The sequence below is a fragment of the Setaria viridis genome, chromosome 8 (genome assembly GCF_005286985.2).
Source record: "Setaria viridis chromosome 8, Setaria_viridis_v4.0, whole genome shotgun sequence".
Classification (NCBI taxonomy): domain Eukaryota; kingdom Viridiplantae; phylum Streptophyta; class Magnoliopsida; order Poales; family Poaceae; genus Setaria; species Setaria viridis.
Window position 1 is genome coordinate 36,164,439 of NC_048270.2, and position 26,226 is coordinate 36,190,664.

Genomic DNA, 26,226 nt, shown 5'->3' on the forward strand with positions numbered 1-26,226 from the left:
AGTTCAGGCCACAACGCATACATTAATAAGCATGAGTTTACCAATAACCTATAGTCCCCATTCTACTGGACAGATTCAGGCTCTAAACATATGCCACTGCACTACTGTATGAGAACCAGCGAGAACTGCAACCATTATTTCATCACACTGATATATATTTTACTCACACATGCTGCAATCAGATGCTTGCCACTAATGTGAAGCGACCATATTCTTTTCTGAATAGAAGGAAAAAGGCGAAATTATGGCCAGAAGGTTGGCCTGGCTAACTAATCTGTAGTACTAAAAAGCTTCAAGGAACTTATTACACTCTTTTGCAGTCTAAAATAGACTGCAAAAGAATTCTTGACACTCCTTCCCAACAATGTTTTGTGCTAGTGTATTTTATCAGTAACAATTTCACCAATTCATTTCAAAAGAGCATGAGTCTTTTTGTTCTACTGAGCTCAATTTCACCAAACAAGTATCAATTTTAGCCCAGTGAGATCAATTTACTACTAAGCTCATTGTGCAATATGACTCATTGTATCCTAATCGAAGGGCTCTCACATGAAAAACGATCGCAACTAAAAAAATTTAAATAGGCATTATCATAAAGATATGAAAGTGCGACATGACCAGAATTAAAACATATTCCAAATAGGATAAACACCAAACTCTAGTGGCTTGACATTAATTCTTAATTCACGCCAATTTAAAAATGTATGATTAGTCACTTGGCTTTAGGCTCTTTCATGCACTAGCTATTCTACTTCTGAAAGGCCACCAAATCTGATCGGCTAAGTTGGGCAGCCTTTCATGTTCTATGAGCTGAACTACACCATGTTTAACTTGCATTCTGACAGAAACGCACAATTTACTATCATCTAGGATCTTCAATTTTTTTATCAAGCATTCTCCCTATCTCCTTAACTGTTCTAATTTTTTTATCAGCACTATGTGGCTCGTTATCTTCTTATCTATTCTTTTTTTTTTGAAAGAACATTCTTATAGTCACGAGTTTCCATCTTACCCAAATTAGCTTTACATTTGACAATGATTAACCTTAATCCATCACCAACCAAACTGTACAACACAAATCTATTAAAAAAGTTCAACCTTTTTGCATGCAAATTCATCATCACGAAGATAGAAACAAGATGGTTTCGGATTGGTACCTTGCCGAGGGTTGTAGGGAGCTAGCCATGGGAGAAGCTGATGCTGGCCATGGCAAGTCGATGGGGCCGTACGTAGGGGAATAACTGAAGACGAAGGCACAGCTCGCAGCCAAGCCTTGCGTGATGTAGCCCCAGGACCTTGCGCGGTGCCTTCACCTGCGGAGGTGGAGAGGCCGGCAGGATGAGGTACCGCACGGCGCACGCCGTCGCCTGCAGAGGGTGGAGAGTCCCCAAGGGCCTTGCGCGGCGCCGTCACCTGCGGAGGGCGGAGAGGCCCCAAGGGCCATTCGCGGCGCCGTCGCCTGCGAAGGGCGAAGAGGCCGGCGAGCTCAGTTACCGTATTCAGGGTACAATATATGTAATATAGTGTATATATATATATAACACATATTTAGAGCTAGGGCTATTTGTAACAATGCAGATGCTCTTAAAAGCAAAGTACAGTTGTTGTAATCCACCTCACTACTTGCTTAACACTACTAATGAAAGGGAGATTACTGCTGGTTCCATATTTAATGGGAAAATAAAGCAGAACCAAGCATCCTGATTCCAGAGCTCATGAACAATCACAAAGAAACACAGGCTCAGTCTATACAAGGCATGCATAGCGTGATTTTTTAGATGCATAGCATGAATTATTGACCGTATGGAACGCTGAATCATATGCATTATGATCCTTGCACAAGGCGACTTCAAAAACCCTATCGATATTGATGTGGTTGAACCAATTGTGCACCTCAGTAGTACTTCAGCAAGTCTACTGAGGTACTATGTTTACAATGACGTGTGATCAAAAGTGTGCCTTTGAAACATTCTGTTCGGATCCTTAATTGGGAAAACTGCCCATGAAAACCATTTACAGAAACAGAGAATGCATATGCATATCCGTCAATTAGGTTATTCAATATTTTTGGAGAAAAAAAAAATAAGCATGCATGGTGCAGCTGCGGGTAATAAATAAAGAAAGTACTTCCTTCATCCCAAATTATTGGTTGTTTTGGGCTTTTAGATTCACATATTTTCTTATGCACTTAGATATAACCTACGTCTAGATGCATAATAATATCTATGAATATAGAAAAGTCAAAACAACCTATAATTTGTGACGAAGGTAATAGAAATTAAGTTTTTTTTTCTCATTATTCTTGAAACATTCTCCGAGGATCTTTTTTGGGGAAACTGCCCACGAAATACCATTTATAGAAACAGAGAATGCATATGCATATTCACAAATTACATTGGGGAAACCCCCTTATTCAATACTTTTGGATACAACAATTACATGTGGGAGGTGACTCCTACTTCAGAAAATCTCAAGGCACAACCCTGTAACATCTTTTTATTTATGTAGTTGGGAGGTGACTATTCTTTAATATACGGGTTTTTAAACAATAATTGGATAGTGGCAGTTCCATGAACTACACGTCATTGCGGGATCCCGCTTCTTCTTTTTGTCCTCCTTTCACTTCTTCCTTTTTCCTGTAGAAGGCAAACAGACACATAACGAAGGCGACTATGGGGATGAGCAGCACGGTGACCTTCCAAGATGTGCATGAGTCCCGAGCGCTACCGGCCGCGTAGGCAACCAAAAGGGCGGCCATGCCTAGAAACATGGCTGTGTGCATCGGCCAAAGAGGCAGGCGATGGCGATCCTGCTGCCACTGCCGCATCATCCGTGAAAGCAGCAAGCCCATGACAACAATGGAGGCCATGAAGGCAGTGGAGTTGCTGTAGAAGAAAGCATTGTACCGCCGCTTATTGGTTTCGTAGAGGACCGGGTTGCCAGCAGAGTGCCCGTTGCCGTCGTCCTTCCACATGCCACCGGGTGGTTTCAGGCCCGTCAGGTAGGTCACGCTCGCGCCCAGTATTCCTACCAGCATCAGGTACTCCTGCATCATGTCGTCTTCATCCTTCGGTTCATCGCCCGGTTCCTGCGTCGACGATGGCCCATCTTTCTTGCTTACTTGATAAAGCCTGATTGCCAGCCAGACTAGGGCTACAAAAACTGCAATAACCAATGCTAAGGCAATGATGGAGGTCCGTAGGTGCAGGGAGCTTCCGGCAGCGTAGGCAGCCATGAGGCCAAACATGCCCGCTACCATGCAGACATAGAGCGCGTAGCACCGTATGCCCGGCCTATACAGGTTTGCATTCAGGAGGAGGAGGATGAGAGCCACGGATGCCATGAAGCTCGCTGCGTTACAGTAGAAGAAAGCCTTGTAGCGGCGAGGGTACTTGTCTTGGAGCACCGGGAAGCCAGCGCGGTGCCCAAACTTATCGTCACTCTCCCAGAAGCCGCCCGGCGGTGTCAGGCCAGCTTGGTAGGTGAGTGTTGCAGCCAAGGTTGCAAGAAGCAGGAGCACCTCACGATACTGGTCCAGCTCCTGATGGCGGCCATTGCCATTCGGGTCTACTTGGAAGAAGACAATGTGGATCACCACATAGATGAGGACAGCTCCGGCCATGGCGACCGTGTAGATGGAGGTGCTCGTGTCCCTGCAGCTTCCAGCAGCGTATGCGCCTATGAGGGCAAACAAATCCAGTACCATGGCCTTCTCCAGTACGTGGAGCCTAATCAGGGATTCTTTCTGCAGCATTGCCATGATGACTAGGGATGCCACAAAGGCTGCGGAGTTGAAGTAGAAGAAGACCTTGAACCTCCCAGGTTGCATTGTGAGGAGTATTGGGTCTCCTACACTGTGACCCGCGCCGTCCTCTGACCACTAGGCTATTTTTAACTCAATATACATTTGTATAGTTAAACCATTTCAATCGTGACTGACCTGTTTCCCCCCTGACAAACAAATATATGATGGTGACAAAGGCCACATGGTATTACTTTAGTGTCACCATGATTATTGTGACCTAATGACCTATTTTTTCCTCACATCTATATAGTTTAATGGTGATAAAAGCCACATGGTATCATTATATTAGTGACCTAAAGTCTGTTTGTGAAAAATATTACATCACCACAAATAAAAAATGTACATCATTAGTGACAAAAATTTTGTTTTGTCACTATTTGTTGGTACTAAATTCTGTGCTTACTGTTATGGAGTTTATCAGTGAGAGAATATTGTTACCACAGAATACACACCGCATCAGTGACATGAAACAATGATAAAATATTATTATATCACTACTTAGTACTTAACAATATTAGTTGGGGTTAAATTACTTGTCCTCGCTAATAATGTAGTGTCACTGCACTATTTTTTAGCATAACGTGAATAAATATTGTATCACCTTCTTAACTGAATCTGATTTCAAGAAAGAAAAGCCAGAACCTCTTATGTTAATTGGAAAAGAAAAGGTAGATGTGTGGTTGATTGAGCGTTGCTTAGCTGGTTGGCGTCTTCTGCCTACCCAAATTCGGGTCTCAAACTTGGCATAGCTGTTCGTGTTCTCCTATTCTAGGAAGGAGTAGTAGATGCATAGGTGCGTGTGCATATTTCTTCAACCTTCAATTCTAAAAAAAAATAGCTTTACGTGTGTAATTTGTTAAAATTTAGGATTTGCTGTACAGTTCCATTGGGAAAAAGAGAAGTGCACTAGAAAAATCCACAAATAGATATATAGTATTTAATGTACATACATTATTTTGGGGGAAATGCATATTGGCTCCCGGTGAGCAGTGCCTGAAGATTTCTAAGAAAAAACACAGTGTGTAGCTTTTATAGAAAGGAAAGGAGTTTCTGATCTCCGTACTTTTCACCACACATCATGGCATTATTTCCTCTGCTCCTTTTCAATAAGAATTTTAGGATTGGGAAAAGTCTTTAAGGTATACTTTAATTTGACCACCAATTTCGTTTACAATACATGATCAATTGCTAAAAATCAATGCCATATTAAAATATATTTGAAATAATGTATGGGTATATATATAAAAATACAATCATGGATATAATTTAAATTAGTCCCACTACATCCATGAATGAGAAAAGGCGGTTACCAATGAAATTTAGACATTGAAAAGCATATTAATTATTTCCCTAGCTACATTCACACAACATACATAATATGTATTTTACCTAGAATTGGATAACACTTACAAATCGATTTATTTGATAGAGGGAAAATTAATGCTATACGTATTGAATATGATAATGAATGCAAAATGGAAAACTTCAACACCTAAGGGTCTTTTTGTATATATGCACCCAGCTAATTCATTACCCCTGCTAAGGGCTTTAGCTGAGCATTAGCTAGCCCCGTTTGTATGGTCCACCCCAGCTAAAATTAGCTATTTACCAATTAGCTATGCATGCTAATGGTAAATGATCAATGAAGGTATCAACATTACCGCATACCTGCGGTGGTCGCCTGGTCGGTGGCTTTGTCGACAAGAAGCCCTGGGAGAATTATGCAGGCAACAACTGGGGCAACTAGGCTGAGAACATATATGGTGTGCTTGCTGTCCCTGCAGCTTCCTGCGGCGTAGGCGCCGCTGAGGCCCAAGAGCGCTGTGAGGATGAACCCATACAATGCCACATACCTTACCGAGAAACTCCCCATCCCTAGCTTGAAGTAGTTTCTCCTGTGGTCGACGACGAGCATGATGGCGAGCAGGGACGCGATGAAGGCGGTGGTGTTGAAGAAGAAGAAAGCCCTGTAGCGCCCGGGATGGAGTTCCTGCAGCACCGGGTCGCCGGCGGTGTGGTGCCCCTCCTCGGTGCTCCGCCAGAAGCCGCCGGGCGGGTTCAGCCCGGCCACGTAGGCGATCGTCACCGCGAAGATGGCGAGCACCAGCAGGATCTCGCGCTCGCTTTCCGCCTGTGCTTGGTTCCTGCTTTGGGTGGGCGTACGGCGTAGCCTAGGATAGAAGCTTACGACGACATAGCTGAGGATCGCGACGGCAGCGTAGGCGGCGACGCCGGAGACCAGCACGGCGGCGCCGCAGGCGGTGGTGAACCTGTCGTGGCTGCTCCCGGCGGCGTAGGCCCCGACGAGGCCGAGCAGGTCGACCACCATCACCATCTGCATGAAGTGGAGCAGGTACACGGTGACGCCCTTGCGGAGGACGAGGAGGAGGAGGCCCACCACGAGCGACGCAGCGAAGGAGACGGCGTTGAAGCAGTAGAAGACGATGTAGCGCGTGTAGTTGGTCTCCCGGAGGATGGAGTCGCCGGCGAGCCGGCCTTTCGCCGGCGCGTCCTCCGGCCAGGAACCCCCCGGCAGGTTGAGCCCCGCCGCGTAGGTCACCGTCGCCACCAGCGTGGCCAGAAGCAGCAGGTACTTCTTCAGCTGGTACTCCATCGATTTCTCTACTCCGTCGTCTTCCTCCGTTATGCCCTTCCCTTGCCCTTCGGTGCTTGCCATGATGGGCGACGCCTGAAGCTTTGAGTCACTCGTCACCCACACCCATGGCCATGGCGTCGGCTATGCTCTCTGTAATTATAGATCGAGCTGCACTGATCCAGCGGGTGATGCGTGTCCCCCAATCATAGCATTACTTGATCAAGTCATCTTATTTTAGGAGACTTTGTGTACCTCCCCCGCCCCCCCCCCCCCCCCCCCCCCCCTCTCTTTTCCAGATCGACTCTGTTTGATTCCCATGCTTTAACATATGTTCGGTATAGCTAGTCTCGTTCAAGTCACCATGGTCTGCACGCCAGGTTTCTATTCCTCGATCACGTACGTGTCTTTCACACTTGTCTGGAGCTGCTGAACATACACTCCAATTTGTTGTCAATAACATAAGTGAATGGCATATTATTTGAACCCTTTGATTTATTTATTATAGAAAGGAATGCTTGTTTTAAATATTAAAAATGTACATTTAATAAAATTTTGTTCTGTTCGTTAAGTAGAGGTGGAATATGAGATTAGACATGTCACAATGAAAGTTAGTTTACTTCAAATTATTAGAGGATGATCCATCTGCTCCTATCTTTCTCCCAGTTTCTTTTTGTCTACCTCACTTCTCCCTTTTCATTAGATACATTACACACATTGAGTTCTACTATTCGTCAAACTTTGGAAGATCCCAATTCTATGTTTTTACCAATCGGGCAACCACCTCACAGGGACACCTTGCCATGGTGCATGCTTCACCAATCATACAACACCTTACATTTGCGTGTGTTCTTGAGAAAAATAATGATCTGCATATGTCCACTTAACTGATATGCCTATCTTAGCCTACATTGAACTCTCACCGCATTTCCTCCGCTGAGTATTCAGATTCACCTAACACGATACTCATATAAACACACATTTGTCTTTTGTGATACACTTTCATTAGCAATTGGTACTCTATATATACCCTTTCTCATCCACATTAATAGTCTTTTTTTTTGCATCACACCTCCATATGTGTTTGGCATGTGTTTAGTTAAATTCTTAGTTTGAGCTATGTCTTTAACTCGAATCTTACTATTACTAATTGGAGGCTCCTTTTGAAGCCTCCAGATGAAGCCACCTAGGATTCCTAGGTAGACACTCTAGAAAAAAAGAGAAATCCTAGAAATTCTCACAAAAAAGCAAAACATCCGACCATCAATCGACAGATTCAAATCATCATAGCCATTGGATCTATTATGTTTTCTAAAAAATTACCCACCTATGCTATTATGAAAATAGCCTAAAGTAACCCCCTAAATCTATATATAAATTACCCACCTCTGCCATTATATAAAATAAACTAAAGTAACCCCCTAATCTTCATCAAAATTACCCACTTATGCCATTATAAACAATATTTAAAATGACTTCCTAATTTGCAACTGAATTGCCTACCACTATTACTTTAAATATTACTTTAAAACACTTAAACTAACCCCTTAAATTTGCATTTATATTACCCACATAAGCTATTATTAAAACTAACATGAGGTAACCCTACGTTTGAATCAAATAACCTTAATTAAAAATATACAACAATATATGATTCTAAATCGTCTATATCTTACACTATTGGTATATGATATAATAATTAAGATCTATACGCATGATGTGTGATGTGTGTCACCATTTATAAGGATATAAAGTGATGGGAATATACATTTCTATGCTAAAATTGTATTTAGCATTATGGATAGTTCTATTAAATCTATGAGCACTCAAACTTAGGGTTCATTAAACAAATTTAAGCCCATACATGCGATCCAAAGTGGAAAGTTAAAGATTATAAATGTGGATGAAAATATTATAGAGCAATTACTAACTGAAATCTATCACAATTGGATCAAGATATTAAGTATATATCTAAATAAGTATTGTGTCCGAATATTTAACAAACGAGAGGTAGCTTATGGTAATAGTTTTGTAGCAACGTAGTCTCATTTTTTTCCATTGAAGACTCCGCATTAGTTCCCATGAGACAAGCCAGAAAAAGGAGAGAAATTCTCATAAAAATTAAAAACATCAAACACCAATCCTGTAAACTATAATAATCATAGCCATTGATTTATTATATTTTCTAAAAAGTTATCCACCACTGTCATTGTGAAAATATTAAAAAATGAGCTCTAAACCTATATCTAAATTACCGAGCTCCGCTATTATAAAACATAATCTAAAGTAACCCCGTAATCTTCATCCAATTTACTAATACACATCATTATAAAGCATAACTTAAAATATCATTCTAAAATTTTATCTATGTTACCCACGTATGTCGTTATTAAAAATAACCTAAAGTAAATACCTAAATCTTAATCTAATTATCTTCATGTGCATCATACAGAAATATCAAAAAGTAAACTAATATATGATTCTAAATTACCTATTTATGTCATTGTAATATAAGAATACTACGTTAAAGTATATACACATGATGAGTGCCACCATTAGACAATGTATACATGTATGTGCGGAATCGATGAAAAATATTAATTTGTATGCTAAACATAATGTATAGAGGATTGGAGGTGTGATACAAAATGGAAAAAGTATGAATATGAATGAAAAAGTGCATAGAATAATTATTAATTAAAAATCAATCACAACTGGACAAAGATAGGTACATATCGATATAAGTATTATGTTGAAGTATTGGAAAAATAAGAGAGTAGTAGGTAAACAATTTTGAATATTAGCTAAGAGTTTAATTTCTAAATAATTTTCAAATCTAATAGCTTATAAAAACATTAGCCCGTGCGGGAGCACATGTTGATGGACTAGTTTTAATACAATTTATCTTTATCAGGTTGTAATATACTCTAGTTACCAATTACTACGCTATCCACTTTCTCATCCACATTCATTGTTTATTTTCCACTTAGCATCGCGCCTCCACGTGTATGACATGTGTTTATCATAGAAATTGTTATCTTGCATGATTGCATCCTGCATACATTTATACATGCTCTACGTGGTGACACAAAGCGTGCATGTATACCTAACAATATTATTTTCTATATTACCAATGAAATATGTAATTTAGAGTCATATACTAGTGTACTTCAGGATATTTTAATTATAATGGCATATATAGGTTATTTAGATGCAGATTTAGGGGGTCATTTTAGATTAATTTTGATAGTGTCGGATGCTTATTTGTGGGTTAATTTCGATTATTTTTTTTATAATAACATAGGTGAATAATTTTGATGAAGATTATAGGATTATTTTAAGTTATTTTTCATAATGGTAGAGGTGGATAATTTAGATATAGATTAAAGGGTTACTTTGAATTATTTTCATAATTGCATTATGGGTAATGTCTTTAGATTAATAGATCCAATGACTATAACTAGGGGTGGGCACAAAACCCGAAACCCGAATCCCGAACCCGAAAAAGCTGACCCGAAAAAGTCCAGAAACCTAAAATTATTACAGGTAATTCAGGTTTACAACCTCGGTGCTCGAAATCCTCGAACAACCCGAAGTATCTAGCCTAGGAACTCGAGAAGCCCAATGCCCAGTAGCTAACATTTTAGCCCAGCCCGCGTAGCTACATTGGAAAACCCTCACCAACCTTATCTGCAACTTGCTCGTCCTCCTCCTCTTATCCCTCTTGCATTTGCTGGCAGCTGCAGGCGCATCTCGCACGCCTCCCAACCCCCACCACCATCCTCGTTGCCGGCCGCAGGTACGCAGCTCCTCCCGATCTCCTAGAGTCCTAGTCTCATGTCCGCATCTTAGCATCTTGCTCTACTGCCGCGCCGCTCGTCGCGACTCGCCCGTGGTTGCCGGCGCCTCCGCCCATCTCCAATCCTGCTCGTGAGGCCGCGTTCAGCTGTCGAGCTACAAGCCTGCAGCAACCGCAGCTCCATCTGATGGTGTTTTATACCCGGTAACCTACCGAGGGGTATCCCGAGGTAATAGATTGGTTGGTGGGGGATCGTCGGACTTGGAACTCGAAGGTAAAAGCGAGGACATAAGATAAGGATTTATACAAGTTTGGGCCGCTAGAGTAGCGTAATACCCTACGTTTTGTTTGGGGTGTTATATATTGCGCCCTGCGCTTGGGTGTTGTTTGGTGTTGAGGATTTGGTCCTCTAGTGTGGTTCTCTATGAGGTCTTTGCCTCTGTTGGTCTGAGCCGCCAATCTAGGTACCCCTGACCTCCTTTATATACTCTAGGGGGCGGGATTACTAGTCGGTTACAAGGTAGGAGTCCTAGTAGGATTACATGGTATGAGTCCTAGAGGAGTCCATCTTCTTCCTTGCGGGTACTGGGATCTATCCCCGACAAGCCTCTGAGTGCTTCATAGTCGAATGCAGTAGCCTTGAGTACTTTTCAGATCCTCGCCGAGTAGTTTTGTGCTCTTCGAGTACTTAGTCTGGCTGAATCTTCAAAGTTCCTCAAAGCTGCCATGAGGCTATGTTGTGCTCAAGCCCTTGATCGTCTTGATTTTGTAATCTTCATCTTTCGAATGTGATATGGAGGACGGCGGAAGTTGCACTCCATATGGATTTGCCACCGAGCCTTAGGTTGAATCAAAGAATCAGGCTGAGGGTCAATAAAATCACGAATCTTCTTCTTTCATCTTGAAAAAATCAACTGTTGGGTGTAGTTTATCAGCCCCCGAGCCTTGGAATGATTAATTAATCAATCTGAGGGTCTTTAGTCTTCACACAAGTCATCATCTAAGTAGCTTTGCAGCGTCCAACCCCCGAGCTTATGCGTCAGGTGAGCCGTAGGAGCCACGTCGAGTAGTTATTGGCGCTTAGCCCACCGAGTTTGAGAGATAGCGGAGCTACCAGAGGTATTCCGAGTAGTAATTGGTGCTTTAGCCCCCAAGCTTGGAAGCTAGCTGAGCCATTATAGGTATGTTGAGCATCTTGGAGAGTCATCCCTAAAACTTGACCTAAAAAAATACATACATTATGTAGCATATTTGTAAAATTTGGAACTGCTAAAATCTATTCGGTGATGAATATAATGTAAATGTTGTGTGTCATGCTCTTGTTTCGGCCATGTTTCTCCCGAGTAGTTAGCCTATTACGTTTAGACTCTAAGTCCCTGTTTAGCCATTGCCACTGCGTGTGAGATCTTTGTCTCGTATACCCGTACTGGCACTGCTGCTACGGAGATCTTTGTCTCGCGTCCTAGCGTTTAGGCATGACAGAAGATCCAAGGCTATCACAAATTAAGGCATGTTCTGCTCAAGGATATTAGCAACCGCTAAGAGAAGACATTCAAAATAAGTAGTTGGCATTGCGACAAAAAGAGAGCGTGATTGCACTTAAAGTAGTTCTTGAGACTTTTTTACCTTTTGGCGAGAAGAGCGTGTGTTGCCGCCATAGGAGTTGTGCCTCCTTAGGGTGTAGCTGCTGCGAGCCTTAGCACTCAGCGCACCAAACCCGTGGCCATAGCCTTCAAAATTCGATGTACCAAGCCTCAAGCCTGTTGGTGAAGCTTCCGGAACTCAGTGCATAAAATCCGTGGCTATAGCCTCCGTAATTCGGTGTACCAAGCTCATGGCTGTCGGTTAATATGCTCTAGGAATAATTGGCAAAGTGTAGCTTTGGAGGGTAATTTCCATTGAGAGGCGTACACAAATAAGTAGTCGGCGCGTTGCCCTGCATGTGGAAAACAAGTCGGAAAATTTATATAAAATAATTAAAAAAGTGACTTAGCTTGATTTGTGGACGATTGTCGATGAAGCCATGTCTATTGTTGATGAAGCCAACTAGTCGGAGTCGATTCCGACTAGTTGTTGATCATGTGGAACCCGCCCTCGACTAGTTTACTAGTCGAGACGAGTAGTCAAAGTAGTCCGTCCTCGACTAGTTTCTAGTCGAGATGAGTAGTCGAAGTAGTCATCAACAACTTGATTATTTGCCTCAATATGCGTGTGACTTGATCGACGAGCCGTATGCAGCAGCCTGTGATGAAAACCGACTCGGTCTTCGATTGGAACGCGGAGCGCATCAATTTTGTCTCGACGTAGATTTGTCTACTCGGAACTCCGACTCGGTGACCTGCTTCTTGTTGAGTAGATTGATCTTGATGATGAGATCCTTCAAGCTCGCCCGATGATCTCGACAATCACCCCTACCTAGCGTGTTAGATGTTGGTGTTTTATACCCGGTAACCTACCGAGGGTATCCCGAGGTAGTAGATTGGTTTGTGGGGGATCGCCGGACCTGGAACTTGAAGGTTTTAAAGTAAGGAAACAAGATACAGATTTATATAGGTTCGGGCCACCAGAATAGTGTAATACCCTATGTCCTCTTTGGGGGGTTGTATATTGCGCCTGCGCTTGGGTGTTGAGGATTTGATCCTCTATTGTGGTTATCTATAAGGTATTCGCCTCTGTTGGTCTGAGCCGCTGATCTAGGTACCCCTACCCTCCTTTATATACTCCAGGGGCCGGGATTATTAATCGGTTACAAGGTAGGAGTCCTAGTAGGATTACATGGTATGAGTCCTAATAGGATTACAGAGAAATTCTAGTAGGAGTCCGTCTTCTTCCTTTCTTGCAGGTACTGAGGATCTATCCCCGACACCATCTTCTCCATTTAGAAACAACGTTCAAGTCGTGTGTGACAGACTGACAGGAGCAGCAGCTCACAAGGGGCAACATGCTTCTCCAGCTTGTGGTCAAGTCTGTGATCTGTTTTCATGGAAAAAAAACTCTGATATGTGAACCGATGTTGACTTTTGGTTGTTTATTGCACAAAATTGGTGTCGTTCTTCTCACTGCTTGAAACTCATATTCTTCTGCATTTGTTTGCTCTCTGAAACTCGATGCGTTTTACCGGTGTAGGTACTTGTACGGGTATTTCGAGGTTACCCGAACCCGAATTCTCGGGTACCCAAAATGTCGGGTTTTACTTATTTCGGGTGAATCTCGGGTTTCATTTCTGGGAATCCAAATTTTCAAAAACCCACATAACCAGATCCAAAATTTTCGATTTACCCGAATGCCCACCCCTAACTATAACTATCAATCATGATTAGAGTCTACCGGACATATGCTTATAATTTCTTTTAGAATTTATAGCATCATCTTTTTTAGTGTGCCTCATAAGGATTAACATGAAGCCTCCAGCTATTAGAAACCCGTGAAAAAATTAAGGCACATATCTAATAATTAAAATTACTTACCTTCCGCTATCTATCATTTGTTAGGTATTCTAACATAATTCTCATATAGATATGCACATTGATAAACTTTTGTTAATAATTACTATATAAGCCTCTTCATCCATATTTATAGTTTCTTTACTTTGCATCGCACCTTCATATGTTTTCCATATATATGTTTAAATTGGACCCTTAGTTTTATCTTTTTGTTTAACATGAAAATCACTATTTTTATTGCTTCCTTCACACATGTATACATTATCAACATAGATACGAACATCACGCGTGTATATCTTAAGTTAGTATTTTCCATATTAACAATGGTAAAAATAATGAATAATTCCTCACATGCTAATGGTTAAATCCTAAATCCGTCGTATGCCACTGTCAGTGACTGTGGAGGGTCCCACATGTCATAGACACATCGATGGCATATGAGGCATTGAAAGTTTTTTTTGTTGGAAAATAAGGAAATTGCTCTAAAAATAAATAATTTAGAATCATACATTGGTGTATTTCTAGAATGAACGAGGAGCACCGCCCAACATAGGTAGCTCACAGCAGCTGGTGGAGCTCCTCCGAGCAAAACTCCTCTGGAGCAGCCGTGGGGGCGTAGGAGGTAGTTCAGGCAGTGACCGACCTCCTCCAAGTAATGGCACTCTATTTGTCTCTCTTGCTCACTTCAGAAATATTATTTTGATCGAGTCGGTGTCTTTCAACAAATTGGTACAAAACTAGAGTGTCTCGCAGCATAACATGTGGTCATCAATGTCCACCAACAAACTACATGATTTTTCATATCATGTAGCAAATTTTGCCTTTATGATAAGGATGGGTTAGGCGAGTATTATTGATCTAGTTGAGCCGGTAAATGGATGGGGGACAACAAAGTTGTGCTGGCCCGCATGAACTCTTGGGCTTTTTAGTAAGTAAAATATTTCCATGAAACTTTTAGTAACGAAATGAAATAGGAAAAAGTAAGCATAGTTCGGTCCACTTGGTTAACTCAATTTCATACTGAAATGATATTCGTGTGAATCCAATTACAGTGTGGCTAAATATTTTGTATCCAAATCTACAACCCAATTCGATTCTAGTGTTTGTTGATTGTTGGCTTCAACTACCAACTTTTTTATTATTTATTTCCATTCCCATCATAAGAGATCTTAGCTGCTGTGAATTATTATGGGAATGCTATGGGCAGTTCATAAGGGATCTGGTGCCAAATTCTATGTTTAATTCCAGACACAACCATATCACTAGAAAATGCATGACTCGCACAAAATTTTCAAATCCTCAGTTGGTGTTGGTGATCCATCCTACCCCACTGAGCTGATATCCACCTGGCCTGTGGCGGTCGAGCTTGGCCCCGCTGTGGCGAAATCGGTAGTGTCTTCCTCATCAAGGACAACAAAGGTCATGGACAAGGGCGGCAGACTTCTCTCCCCAAGTTGGCGGCCGCACCACATGCCTCCCCACGCCGGCGGCCATGAGCTCCTCCACGCGCCAGTGGCTGAACCCCACCTCGTCCTCGGCAGTGTTGTAGTCTTGTAGAGAGCTTCTATCGACTTGTTGCGGGTGCCTAAGAAGGGGTAGAATCTACTTTGGGATCATACGGGAAGAGCAAGCATTAGCACCCAACTTAATTATATCTGGAGGAGATCGTTTACAGAAAAACAAAAGTGTAATTACGGAGGGGTAGAATCTACTTTGTAACATGTGGATTAATGCTCCAGAGCTAGAGAATAGAGATCATATGGGAAGAGCATTTGCAATAGCTCCCAACTTAACCATAAGGAGGAGGTCGTTTACAGAAAATCAAAAATGTAATTACCTGGAGAAGCTCCTCCTGCTTAGCAAAAGAGGTGACTTTGCCAACTCTGCAGGAGGGCGATGGAGCAATGAAAAGGGAAGAGAAGGGATGTGAATCATGTGACGCCAGGACAGGAAACCAATGTAAACAAAAGGTGGGGCACTGAGCCAGAGGTCAGACCAACATTAAGAGCAAGTAATGTCAACGCTAACCTATGTCAAGACATTAGCAAAATTTAATGTGGAAAGATGCACAAAACCTCACTTCCCACAAAACTTAGTCACACAAAACTTACGCAAAACTAGCAAATGCCTTAATCACAAAAACTTACGCAACCAACATCACTTGGCGAAAAGCACGTCCATGTCCTCCAAGCTCCTCCCACTAGTCTCCGGAAGCTTCATGTACACGAAGACGCACGCGGCTGCCGCCACGCCAGCGTAGAGGAAGAAGCACCCAGGCATGGTGATCCAGTCGGCGAGAGAGATGAACGTCATGGTCACCAGCCCGCACGTGACCCGGTTCGCCGCCGTGCCGAGGCTCGTGCCCTGCGCGCGCAGCCGCAGCGGCACGATCTCCGAGCTGTACGTCGGCACCACCGGCCCGAGCCCGACCGAGAAGGCCGCCACGAACGCCAGCACCGACGCGACGCACGCCGCCGTCGCCAGAGGGGACGACGAGGACGCATCGCCGCCGGCGCCGACGCAGAGCGTCAGGGCTACGGAGGCCAGCGCCACGGTGGCGCCCCCGGCGCTGGCGAGGAGGAGCGGGCGCCGGCCGACGCGGTCGGAGAGGAACGTCGCCACGAGGATGAAGCCCGTCTTGACCACCCCAACGGCGACGGTGGCGCCGAGGACGGCGGTGCTCGACGGCATGCCGGCCTTCTCGAACACCAGCGGGCTGTAGAGCACGATGGCATCGATGCCGGAGGCTTGCTGGAAAAACTGCAGCCCGAGCACGCAGACGAGGATCCGGCGCACGCTTTTCGTCGGCCGCACGAGCATCTCCTTCCACACGCCGCCGGCGCCGGCGCCGGCCTGCGACGGCGCCGAGACGGCCTGCTTGATCTCCGCGAGGCGGAGGTCGGCCTCGGCCGGGGTGTCGGAGGTGCGCACGAGCACGGCGTGCGCGTCGGCGTGGCGACCGCGCATCACCAGCCACCGCGGCGACTCCGGCATGGCGAGCACCCCCGCGGCGAGGAACACCGGTGGGAGCGCGCCGGCGGCGAACATGACGCGCCAGCCAAGGTGCACCGGCAGGCCGGCGAAAACGTAATTCGACACGTAGCTGAGCAAGATGCCGACATTGACGAACATCTGCACGAGTACAGAAGTAAGCTTTCAAATGGAGAAAAGACAAGGATGCAGGCATATAATACACGTACGTCTAGCAAGGACGACAGGACGCCGCGGGTGGACGCCGGCGAGATCTCGGCGTTGTAGACGGGAGCGACGACGCGGGCGAACCCGGCGCCGACGCTGGTGACGAAGCGCGCGGCCATGAGGTCCGCGTAGCTGCCGCCGGCCGACATGGCGAGCGCGCCGGCCATGAGGAAGGCGTTGGCGAGCACGAGCGTGCCCCGGCGGCCGAGAAGGTCGGCGGCCCACCCGCCGGCGAGGATGGACACGAGCATGAACACGTTCATGGACCCGGTGAGCACCTCGACCTGCACGCCGGAGAGGCCCAGGTCCTCCCGGATGAACATCTGCGCCCCGCTCATCAGCGCGAGGTTGTAGCCCATGAGGATGGTCGTCATGGAGGCCAGCGTGGCGCAGACGAAGGAGAACCTGTTCCGGGGCGGCGCGTACGCGTCGGGCGCCGCGGCGGCCGAGGGGAGCAGCGGCGCTGCTGCTGCGCCGCCGTGCGCCATGGCAGTGGCAGCTTGCTTTCTTTGCTTTTGTCGTCGGTGGTGATGAAGACTGTGGGATGTCAGTGCAAGTGTGCAACTATAGATTGCTCAGCATGATGTGTAAGTTGGACCGTCGTGCATGTATTATAGTATAATTTACAAATGCATCAGAGACTTGAATTATAAATGGGCGATCTTGCATTTGTTGAAGTGGGGAAGGGTGGTGGTGGAGGGTTCTTGGATGAAAAATGCTCATTCTCGGTTCTTGCAACCGGTTTGTACCGCAACTAACGAATAAGAGCATCATTCCCGGTTCTTATATTAACCGGAACTGATGATCGTAGGCATCTCATCACTCTCGGTTCACTTTCTAGGAGTGAAGGGGGTTTTCCGACTGGTATGATGCTCTCTTCTCTGGTAGTGTCCTGCCATCATATATCGAAGCACGGAACTTGAACTAGATTAAACTGATACCATGTAATTAGTAATGATAGCGGTGGTGGTACACCTTCCATCTTCTAACACTATGCTAAATTAAGTCACGTCAAATCAGCCCACCTGCAGGCTCCACTACACTATCATTAAGGGCCTGTTTGACGCAGCTCCTGTCGGCTCCGGCTCCCTAACTGTTGCGCGTGCCGAAGCTAAAGCCGGGGGAGCCACTTTTTCTAGCTCCACCGGCTTCCCCTCTTCCCAAGTTCATTTTTGACCTCGATATGCGTTTTGGCTTCTCGCTGCAGTCCAGCACAGTAGTGCTACAGTAACACGTCAGAGAAGCTGGAGCCGCAAGGGAGCGATGCCAAAGAGGCCCTAACTTGCACACGGTAGTAACAAACACATGAACACAACACCCACCTTCGGATCCACATCATCCCTGCCACCAGGCTTGATCACACTTCTCCCCCATGCCTCTTTAATTACCACCCCACCTAGCCGTGTCCGCTTATAGTCATAGGCTCATAGCTGGTATATTTGACCTAGCCACGTGTGGAATTTGGACGGCATAAGAATTTACAAAAGCATTGGAGAAGTGAATTATAAGGGACAAACTACTTTCGCATGTGAGTGAAAATAACATTTTCTACTGTCTGCATTACTTTAACATGTGCTTCTACTGTCTGCATCCGTGGACCATCGGTGGCAATATAATCCAAGTATCCAACTGACTATGTTGCTACGGTAAGAGTGAAACCTGTCCACCTAGTAGGTCTGAGTGAAGCCTGTCCACCTAGATTTAAGTCATAGACTTAGTATGGGATGCTCGCATTATTCTAAATTTATTTCAAAATTATTTCAAGAATAATTAGTGTTAATCTTTTAACGCTAGGCAAGGCATGTCCATATTGTCCTTGTCTCTTAAAGGTGCTCTCATCTCATAGGTATAGTGTGTAGATGCGCGTGCATTTAGTAGGATTATGTTACACGCATGTAAGTAAGCGTCTCTAAAATGCAATTTGCAGAAAAAAGTTTCTTCTTTCACCACCCACTCTTCCTTTCGACTGTCACGATCATCTCTATCCCTTTCCCCAATCCCTCGCGTTTTCCGTCAGACTGTCACAATGGTAGTAGACTAGTAGTACTACACTTTTTTCGCCAGGGAAGGATATAATATGAGATATGAGGACGATTCTATCATATGTTGTCACAGGATGTGACCATGATTTGCATGGTGAGAAGAGTTTTGGGCCCCTCGATGGTCAGTTCATGACTAGCGCCTTGTCTCGTCTATTAACTGCTGAAAGTGACAGTGGTTATCTTGAGCTAACGGGTCCCTTCTGGCATGAATTCCAAACGGTTGGAGCTGGTTTAATTGGTTGCAGGCCGGCTAGGTGGCTCATGCTTGTTCACATACTCTACCAACAACTTCCATCTCTTATCTCCAACCACATACATTGGAGAACTTACAATTGGCGTGTGCGTTGTTAAGTGTGGCAGCACACACTCCGACATAAAAAGACCACTTGTAGGATCCCTGGCCGTCTCTAATTTACCTTTTGTTTACTTTTCTAGTGCATGTATGGGCCCCAGTAGGAGAAACTATGTTTTCTAGGAGAAAGATTGCCAAAAAGATACTTTGAAAAGGTATACCAAACAAAACTTTTCTAATAAGCTGATGAACAAGGAAGCCGAATGAGCCATAGGAAGTCAAAGGGTTGTGGGCATAGAAAAATATAGTCATGGCATTCGTTGTTTGTGATTTAGCATATTAAACTTAGCGACAGCTACAAACTATGGGATTTGACTTTTGAGAGTTTATGGTTTACTACCTGGAGATGTTATTACTATGAGTTTATGGTTTACAAAACAATCCATTGACATGAGCCATTGCCTCTGTTCACAAGAAGGAGGCCATGTAGCAGTTACGACCACTTCGCGCGTGTACATGGAACTGAGTAGTCTATATTAAGTTTCTACACATTGGCGTACAAATGGAACTTATTCCATGTTAAGGTTCTCCACTGTCACCATGAAAGCATATCACAGCTGACCTTTTGGTGTGATTGCGAGGAAGGCTTCTTGGGCAGTAGGCTTCGAGTCCTAGCGTTAGCTCTTGTTTTCAAGTTGTTCAGGTAATGCTGGTGAAAGGAGCAGCGTGCTCGCTGGGATTTGAAAAAAAATCCGGTGCTCCAGCAAATGCAGCAGAGTTGAGGTGCTATAGCCATTTCAAATGGCGGTATAGGTATAGATTTATAATATTATTATTAGGATATATATTTTTGCAAAATACTAAAATAAAAAAATAAAAAAGACCCTGGAAAGTACTTTTCTTTTTTTTAATTGTAGTGTATAAATGTAGTGGGCGTGGGTGGCCCGGTCCAGCCTATGCCTTACCAAGCCTGGACCGAAATTACAAGCCCGGACAATTCGTTGCGGCCAGGCCATGGCAGAGCGATTTGAGACCTAGAAAACCTGGCTTTTCTCGGTCCGGCCCAAGAAATGCTTATCCAGACACTACTACAAAAATAGATTCCAGTTAAAATAGCATTCGCAGGGACGGACGCGCCACACGCTCCTAACTTTCACAGTTAAAATTAGCTGTTTGCAGGGTAGGCTGTAAAGCTGTTTACAGGAGCGGATGTGAAGACACTATTACCAGGGGCGGGTGGTGTAATAGTGTCTTCACACCTGCCCCTGCTAATTGTTTTGCAAGGATGGGTAAAGCTATCACAGACTCTGGAAATGTTGTTCCCACCAAATTTTTGTATGATTTTCACGTCAAATTTTTAAATTGTGGTTCTCAGTCAACCCATTCAGATCCAACACTCAAAGAACATTATATATCAATAAACATTGTATATCAATGAAATTATATAACCAGTTTTTACATCAATAAGGAAAGAGTAGGGTACATTACCTGGATACGTACGTGGATGAGGTGCCGTATCGCGTATCAGCAAGGGTACGTGCTGGATACATACTGGTAAGTATCCGAGATAAAAAAGAATTAGAAAAAACGGATACGCCCGCCGGTACGTATTGGGGTGGATTGGAGATACGGCCCAGCCCAACAAGACAGCACCCTTCATTATCCTTCTGCCCGTGCGCCTCCTCGCTGTTCGCTCCAGCCTCCGGAAGCATCGCGCCGCCGCCTCCAGGCGCATCGCGCCGCCGCTGTTGGTGCGCCGCCGCAACCCGCACGGCGCCACGAGCGGCGCCGCTGGCCGCGGCGAGCCGGCGAAGACCTTGTGCCACGGCCACACCACACCCACGAGGCCACGACGACCACGCCCGCGGTGATTTCCAGTTTTCACGCCGGCGGCGGCGACTCACGAGCATGGCAACAGGGCGACGACCTGTCATCCGGTTAGTTTTTCCCCTTTGGCAGTTTGAGTCCGGTTCTTCCCTTTCTCGATCTAGTCCTCTTGTTCTTGTTTTTCAGTTCTTTCCGGTTCTTGAAGTTGTGTATATCTGTGAAGTAAGGAGCTAGACTGGATCTGTTTCAGGACTGAACGGAGATGTACTCCACTAATCCTCAATTCCTCCGTCAAGTTCATTTGCAGGGGCGGGTGAGGGCGGGGTGCATGCTACGTTACCGCTCCCGTTTTGTAGGTGCGGGTGGAAATTTCGTCCATCCTTAGGAAAAAAAACACAGGACGCCAGTAGTGAGAATTCGTAGGTTCGATGTCTGTTCCAATTGTTTGTTCAAATCCAACTGCCAGAATGCAATGCAAGTCCATTGCAAGTCTGAAACTATGCCACAAAATGGAACGCAAGTACATCTGATGGACCAGAGTGCGCGATAGAAGCAACGACAGGACATTCTGCAGGTTCAGGACTTCGACTGGGCTCCATGCAGCTCGATCATCAAGACTGCTACTGCTGAAGCGATCACTATGAATGCCACAGGATAAGAGGGCGCGAGACATTCCGCAAACTTGCAGTCTGGAACTCACCAAGAGATCAAGGCTTCAGAACAACTACCATGCCGCCTTGTAGTGCCAATATGGTATCTAAGCTACCCATGAAAAATTGTGAAAGGAGTATAATCGTCAGGAAATTCAAAAAAAAATACGATGCTGATGAGGGCTTCCATCTAATGGACCCTGAATGAACTCGCAACCGGCAGGTCCTTCCACGAGTCGCGCCCTAAGCAAAGCACCAGGTCCCGCAGCTCAACCGCAGGCCAGACCTCCAGGACAGAAGCACGGCAATTGGCGCTGGGATCGGGAACCTCCTCGTCCATCGAGTTCAGTCGCCGTGCATGCGCGTCGATCGCCGGTGGCCGAAGTTCAGCCGGACAATTGCCACGACGCATCTCTGTGGCTCTGTTCAGTCGCCTGATGGTGGTCCAGCAAATTAAACTTCAGAATCTACTCGCATGGGTCTTGCATTGGATCCCACACGGAAAAAAAAAAGCAAGTATGCATAGCACCTGAGGAATAAAAACCTGGCGTGCAGAAAATGGTCACTTGAATGAGACTACCGAATAAAAACATAAAGCAAAGTCAGGAAAGAAAAGGGGCGAATAAAGTTTAGAATAAGATGACTTGATCAAGTAATGCCATGAGTGTGAGGGAGTGCCGGACACAGGCAGCCTAGGCAGGCATGAACGGACAGTGATGCTATCTGTTCACACCCGTTCCATCAGCTCTACTATTCAAATACTGCCTTCATCCCAAATTAAGCACCAGGATTTGGCATAAAAGGGCATAGAAGACGCATGAGATGGAGAACATGAGAGATGAATTCCCCACCGGTGCTGAGATGCTCGTAGTGAAAAGCTGCCCCGCAACGAGGCGCCGTGTAGAAAAGCACCTCCAGCCACACCTCCGAGATGAGGTCCCAGCGGGAAGCTTCGTCGTCGATGGCCATTAGCTCCCGGGCCACTGCATAGACACGAGACAGCACTGGAGTGTATGTCACTTCCTCCGTCCACCGCCGAAGTTCCTGCGACCGACTGGTGGTAGCAGCAGCATCCTTGCTGGCCGGTTCTTCATTCTTGTCAGGGTGAGCCACCTTCAGCATCGAGCCTTTCCGCTGTTCTTCTTTCTTCATAGCCTCAAACACCTCCATGATAGCCTCCTTCTCATCTAGATTACCCTGTGGAGACTGTCGACCTGAAATGATTTCTTTGAGCTCTTCATGAGCTTGCTCATGTGCAAGCCGGGAGATGCTTGTGAGCATCACATCGCACTTGAACACAAGGTACATGATATAAAGAGACAGCTCTCTGCTCATCATCTTCTTCTTCTTCGCTTCGTCAGTTTCTGTGTCCTCAGAGAAGTAGCAGATGTCCGTTGCGATGTGCAAGATGAGGACACTTCTCGGGAATTCAACTCTGCTGCTGACGCACATGTGCAGTTCAGCATAGCCTGACCTTCTAGTTTCTGGAACTTGATGGCTGCCCATCCACTTCTCAAGTGCTCGTTCACCACGGAAGCTTGCAATGTCCCACTCTTGTCTACATGTTTGCAACAATAACTTGTCGAGGACGAGCAACTTGAGATCATCAGTAACAGGTGTGCGTGTCGTGTCAAAGAACTCGACACACCAAGCACCGAAGCATTTACCGGTCCATTTCCGTAAGGATGGCATGCATGCGTTACTAGTGTTGTATCTACCTATCATGCTGTATTGTGCTAGCTCTTCTGACCACTGTTTTGTTGTTTGCCAGCCTTGAGGAACGAAGCAGTTGCCAAGACACATGATTGCCCATTCACGTGCCGTTCCCGGACGGAATGGTTTTCTCGCAAGGGAAACAATGGACGTGAAGACAGGCAGCAGATCAAGGACTATGGCTCCTACAAGCAATAGGTAGGACACGATGATATCCGCTTGACTATAGGGTCTCTTCTTTTCGGCAGCTGCAAAGAGCACCAGGGCTATGGTAGTTGACAGATACTGGAAGAGGATGGGTATCAGGAAGATGAGGTTCGTGAATAACTCTAAGACATAACGATTTTCAACATGCCTATCTAGAAGAAAACCAACATAAAAAGGAAGCAGAGTTTTGGTGTAGAGGGCTCTGTAGGATCCTACCATAATTGCTGCCACGTACTGATAGGCCATGCACCGGTCTGGGCGATTCTTAAACTCCTCCAGCATGTCCGGTAGCTCGTCGGCAAATTGGATGAGCCACGAGTCATTGACCACAGCATCCACTGACATGATGTGAATAAGATCTGGAAAGGTAAGTCCACCAGTCATTCGGCCTACAAATTTCCAGCACATGTCAGCAACGAACATTATTTCAAAGATTTCTTCTATCATTCTTCGAGCACCGGACATTCCATGGCCGAGACGCTCTATCGAATCCGATACACTACCAAGGGATAAAGCCCGGAGACTCTTTGGACTGGAATAGTAAAGGCATAAGGTGCGCCCAGCGTACTTGAAGAATCCACGGAAGAACATGAGCACCATGGCAGCCCTGAGCCGGGCGTCCGGCCAAGATGACTTGGACACCACGTACCCGGCCATGGCCACCTGCGAGACCGAGCTCAGCAGATGCCTCGTCCACAGCTCGTTGTCCTGTTTCGAGAAGGCAGTGATGGTGTCCTGCCCCCCAAGGTGGACTAGCACGAACGGCGCCCAGAAGAACATGAGCTCGTGGCTCGGGCCCCTCACGTAGACCGCGAGGTGGCCGAGCACGAAGATGGCCACGGTGTCGGCCGACAGGTAGGCCAGCCATAGGACCATCATAATCACGCGCGACCCGCTCCGCCTCCGCATATCCGCTGTGAGGAAGAGGAAGACTTGTAGGAAGAGGCTTACAAGGATCAGGCAGTGGATCCCCCACTCGTCCCACAGTTCTTTGGCATGCTCCAAATTGACGCTGAAAATCGAGTAGAGGAGTTATCTACCCTTTTTTTTAACTACTCCCTCTATCCTAAAATATAAAACACGGTTAAACTTGGCAGGTCTCCAATTCTAGCATTTTACTCTTAATATCTCCTATACTATAATGGGATGAAGGGAATATGTAATTAATTGCGTGGAGCAAACCATACTAAAACACTTGAAATCAATAATTAATTCATGTTCGTGTTTCTCTGGTCTAAAAAAGATACCATTATTAATCCTGATATATTTTCTGAACATGAAAATTATATTTATCCTCCAAGATAGTACCACATTCTATTGCGTGCATATTCCGATCAAACAGTAACCGAAACATCAATGTCATGGGGTTACGCTAGAAAATAAAAGGGGTGCTATAGGGGTGTAAGAGCCTCAATGGCGATCTTCCTCCACCCATCAATAGCGCCACGATAGTATAAAAAAATGGCACCAGCATAGCCCTACCACGGCCTCCTGGCCATCTATCCCATTTTCAAGAGCATTCTAGTAGATAGATAAAGATGAGGAGTACACCGTTATATTGGCATCAGAAAAATAAAGAGAACGTCAACTTTGTTCCATGTTACAAATTACCGCTACTGAAGTATACTATGTGCCTATTCAATTTATTAACTTGCATACATATTTTTAGTGCTAGTTGGTAACAGGAATTGGCACTGGTACACTAAAGTATCAGGATTTGTGTTTGTTACAAACTGGTACTGATGATGTGCATGTGCGAACAGTATAAAAAGGGTGTACACGTATCCTCAGGTTTTAGTACTCCTACTTGGAAGAGAAAACTACCTGCATATATGCTTTTGAATTACTTCCAAATTTGCAATTAGAATATTTTAAGTTTGTTTCCGAAATGACTTGCTTATTTTATTTGCTCTTAAAGAAACCCATGCCTCTGCCCCTAAAAAAATGAAAATCGTGTATATGCAAGTTTGTATGGAAAAGTAATGATAAGGGTCCATTTGGGAGGCATTTTAGGGGCTCTGGCTTGAGTTGTTTTTGGCAAACTGAGACATTGTAGTGCAAAACCATTTCACAAATTGAGGCAAAAACAAACTGGAAGCTAGGTGAAGCCAATTTCTTTGAGTTCCCTTGTTTTGACTTTAGAAATGCTCAAGATCACAAAGATAGCCTTTGAGGAAAACAATAAAAAGAACAGATCATAATTCCAAAAATAGGCCTGCGCTACATAACCGTAATGTTCGCCCATTCCGTTTATACTCAAGACCAAGAATAATAGGGCTATGCAGCCTAGTATTAATACTTTAGAGAGTATTTTACATAAGAAAAGGAAAACAAGAAGCTTAAATCTTGTTACCTTTGTTTTCCCATCAGATGGCCACCGCAAGCCTGCCCATCACTTCTCACTGGCCTCATTTTATTTAGTCAGGTGAATAATAAGCAAGCACAGCGTATGGTGTTCTGCGCTCGTATTTAAGCATGCCTCTAACGATGGACTGAGAATGACAACTCACGCGCTTTTAGTCAGGTGCTTGCTTGCTTCGACGAAGAGGAAAAGTGCATATGCAAACTGCTTACGTACTCTATGCCTTTTGTGTGTCTGCTCACCGAAGGGGAATCAGTTCTTTGCTCTAGGATGCTGCAAAGAATACCAACTACTA

The 26,226-nt window shown here is 45.0% G+C and overlaps 3 protein-coding genes across 3 annotated transcripts; all 3 read right to left on the bottom strand.

The window, feature by feature from the left end:
• Positions 1 to 2,336: 2,336 nt before the first annotated feature.
• Positions 2,337 to 6,590, bottom strand: LOC117834605 (uncharacterized). Its single transcript, XM_034714144.2, has 2 exons — positions 5,466 to 6,590; positions 2,337 to 3,880 (listed from the first exon to the last, which is right to left on the bottom strand). The coding sequence occupies exons 1-2, from the start codon at positions 6,480 to 6,482 to the stop codon at positions 2,576 to 2,578; spliced, it is 2,322 nt and encodes a 773-aa protein (XP_034570035.1). The 5' UTR covers positions 6,483 to 6,590; the 3' UTR covers positions 2,337 to 2,575.
• Positions 6,591 to 14,860: 8,270 nt separating this feature from the next.
• Positions 14,861 to 18,310, bottom strand: LOC117833737 (polyol transporter 5). Its single transcript, XM_034713334.2, has 2 exons — positions 16,841 to 18,310; positions 14,861 to 16,772 (listed from the first exon to the last, which is right to left on the bottom strand). The coding sequence occupies exons 1-2, from the start codon at positions 17,324 to 17,326 to the stop codon at positions 15,798 to 15,800; spliced, it is 1,461 nt and encodes a 486-aa protein (XP_034569225.1). The 5' UTR covers positions 17,327 to 18,310; the 3' UTR covers positions 14,861 to 15,797.
• A 3,118-nt stretch (positions 18,311 to 21,428) lies between these two features.
• Positions 21,429 to 26,021, bottom strand: LOC117866855 (uncharacterized). The gene is made up of 2 exons (XM_034751143.2): positions 25,923 to 26,021; positions 21,429 to 24,581 (listed from the first exon to the last, which is right to left on the bottom strand). Exons 1-2 carry the CDS (start codon positions 25,979 to 25,981, stop codon positions 22,427 to 22,429), a joined length of 2,214 nt encoding a protein of 737 aa, XP_034607034.1. The 5' UTR covers positions 25,982 to 26,021; the 3' UTR covers positions 21,429 to 22,426.
• Between the last annotated feature and the right edge of the window lie 205 nt (positions 26,022 to 26,226).

Excerpts from the sequence above, each read along its gene's own strand:
- LOC117834605 (XM_034714144.2), bottom strand. The coding sequence starts at position 6,482 with ATGGCAAGCACCGAAGGGCAAGGGAAGGGCATAACGGAGGAAGACGAC. Across the intron at positions 3,881-5,465 it reads CGACCACCGCAGGTATGCGG|TGGTCAGAGGACGGCGCGGG; the intron begins TAATGTTGATAC and ends AAAATAGCCTAG.
- LOC117833737 (XM_034713334.2), bottom strand. The coding sequence starts at position 17,326 with ATGGCGCACGGCGGCGCAGCAGCAGCGCCGCTGCTCCCCTCGGCCGCC. Across the intron at positions 16,773-16,840 it reads TCCTGTCGTCCTTGCTAGAC|ATGTTCGTCAATGTCGGCAT; the intron begins GTACGTGTATTA and ends GTACTCGTGCAG.
- LOC117866855 (XM_034751143.2), bottom strand. The coding sequence starts at position 25,981 with ATGAGGCCAGTGAGAAGTGATGGGCAGGCTTGCGGTGGCCATCTGATG. Across the intron at positions 24,582-25,922 it reads CATCTGATGGGAAAACAAAG|CGTCAATTTGGAGCATGCCA; the intron begins GTAACAAGATTT and ends CTCGATTTTCAG.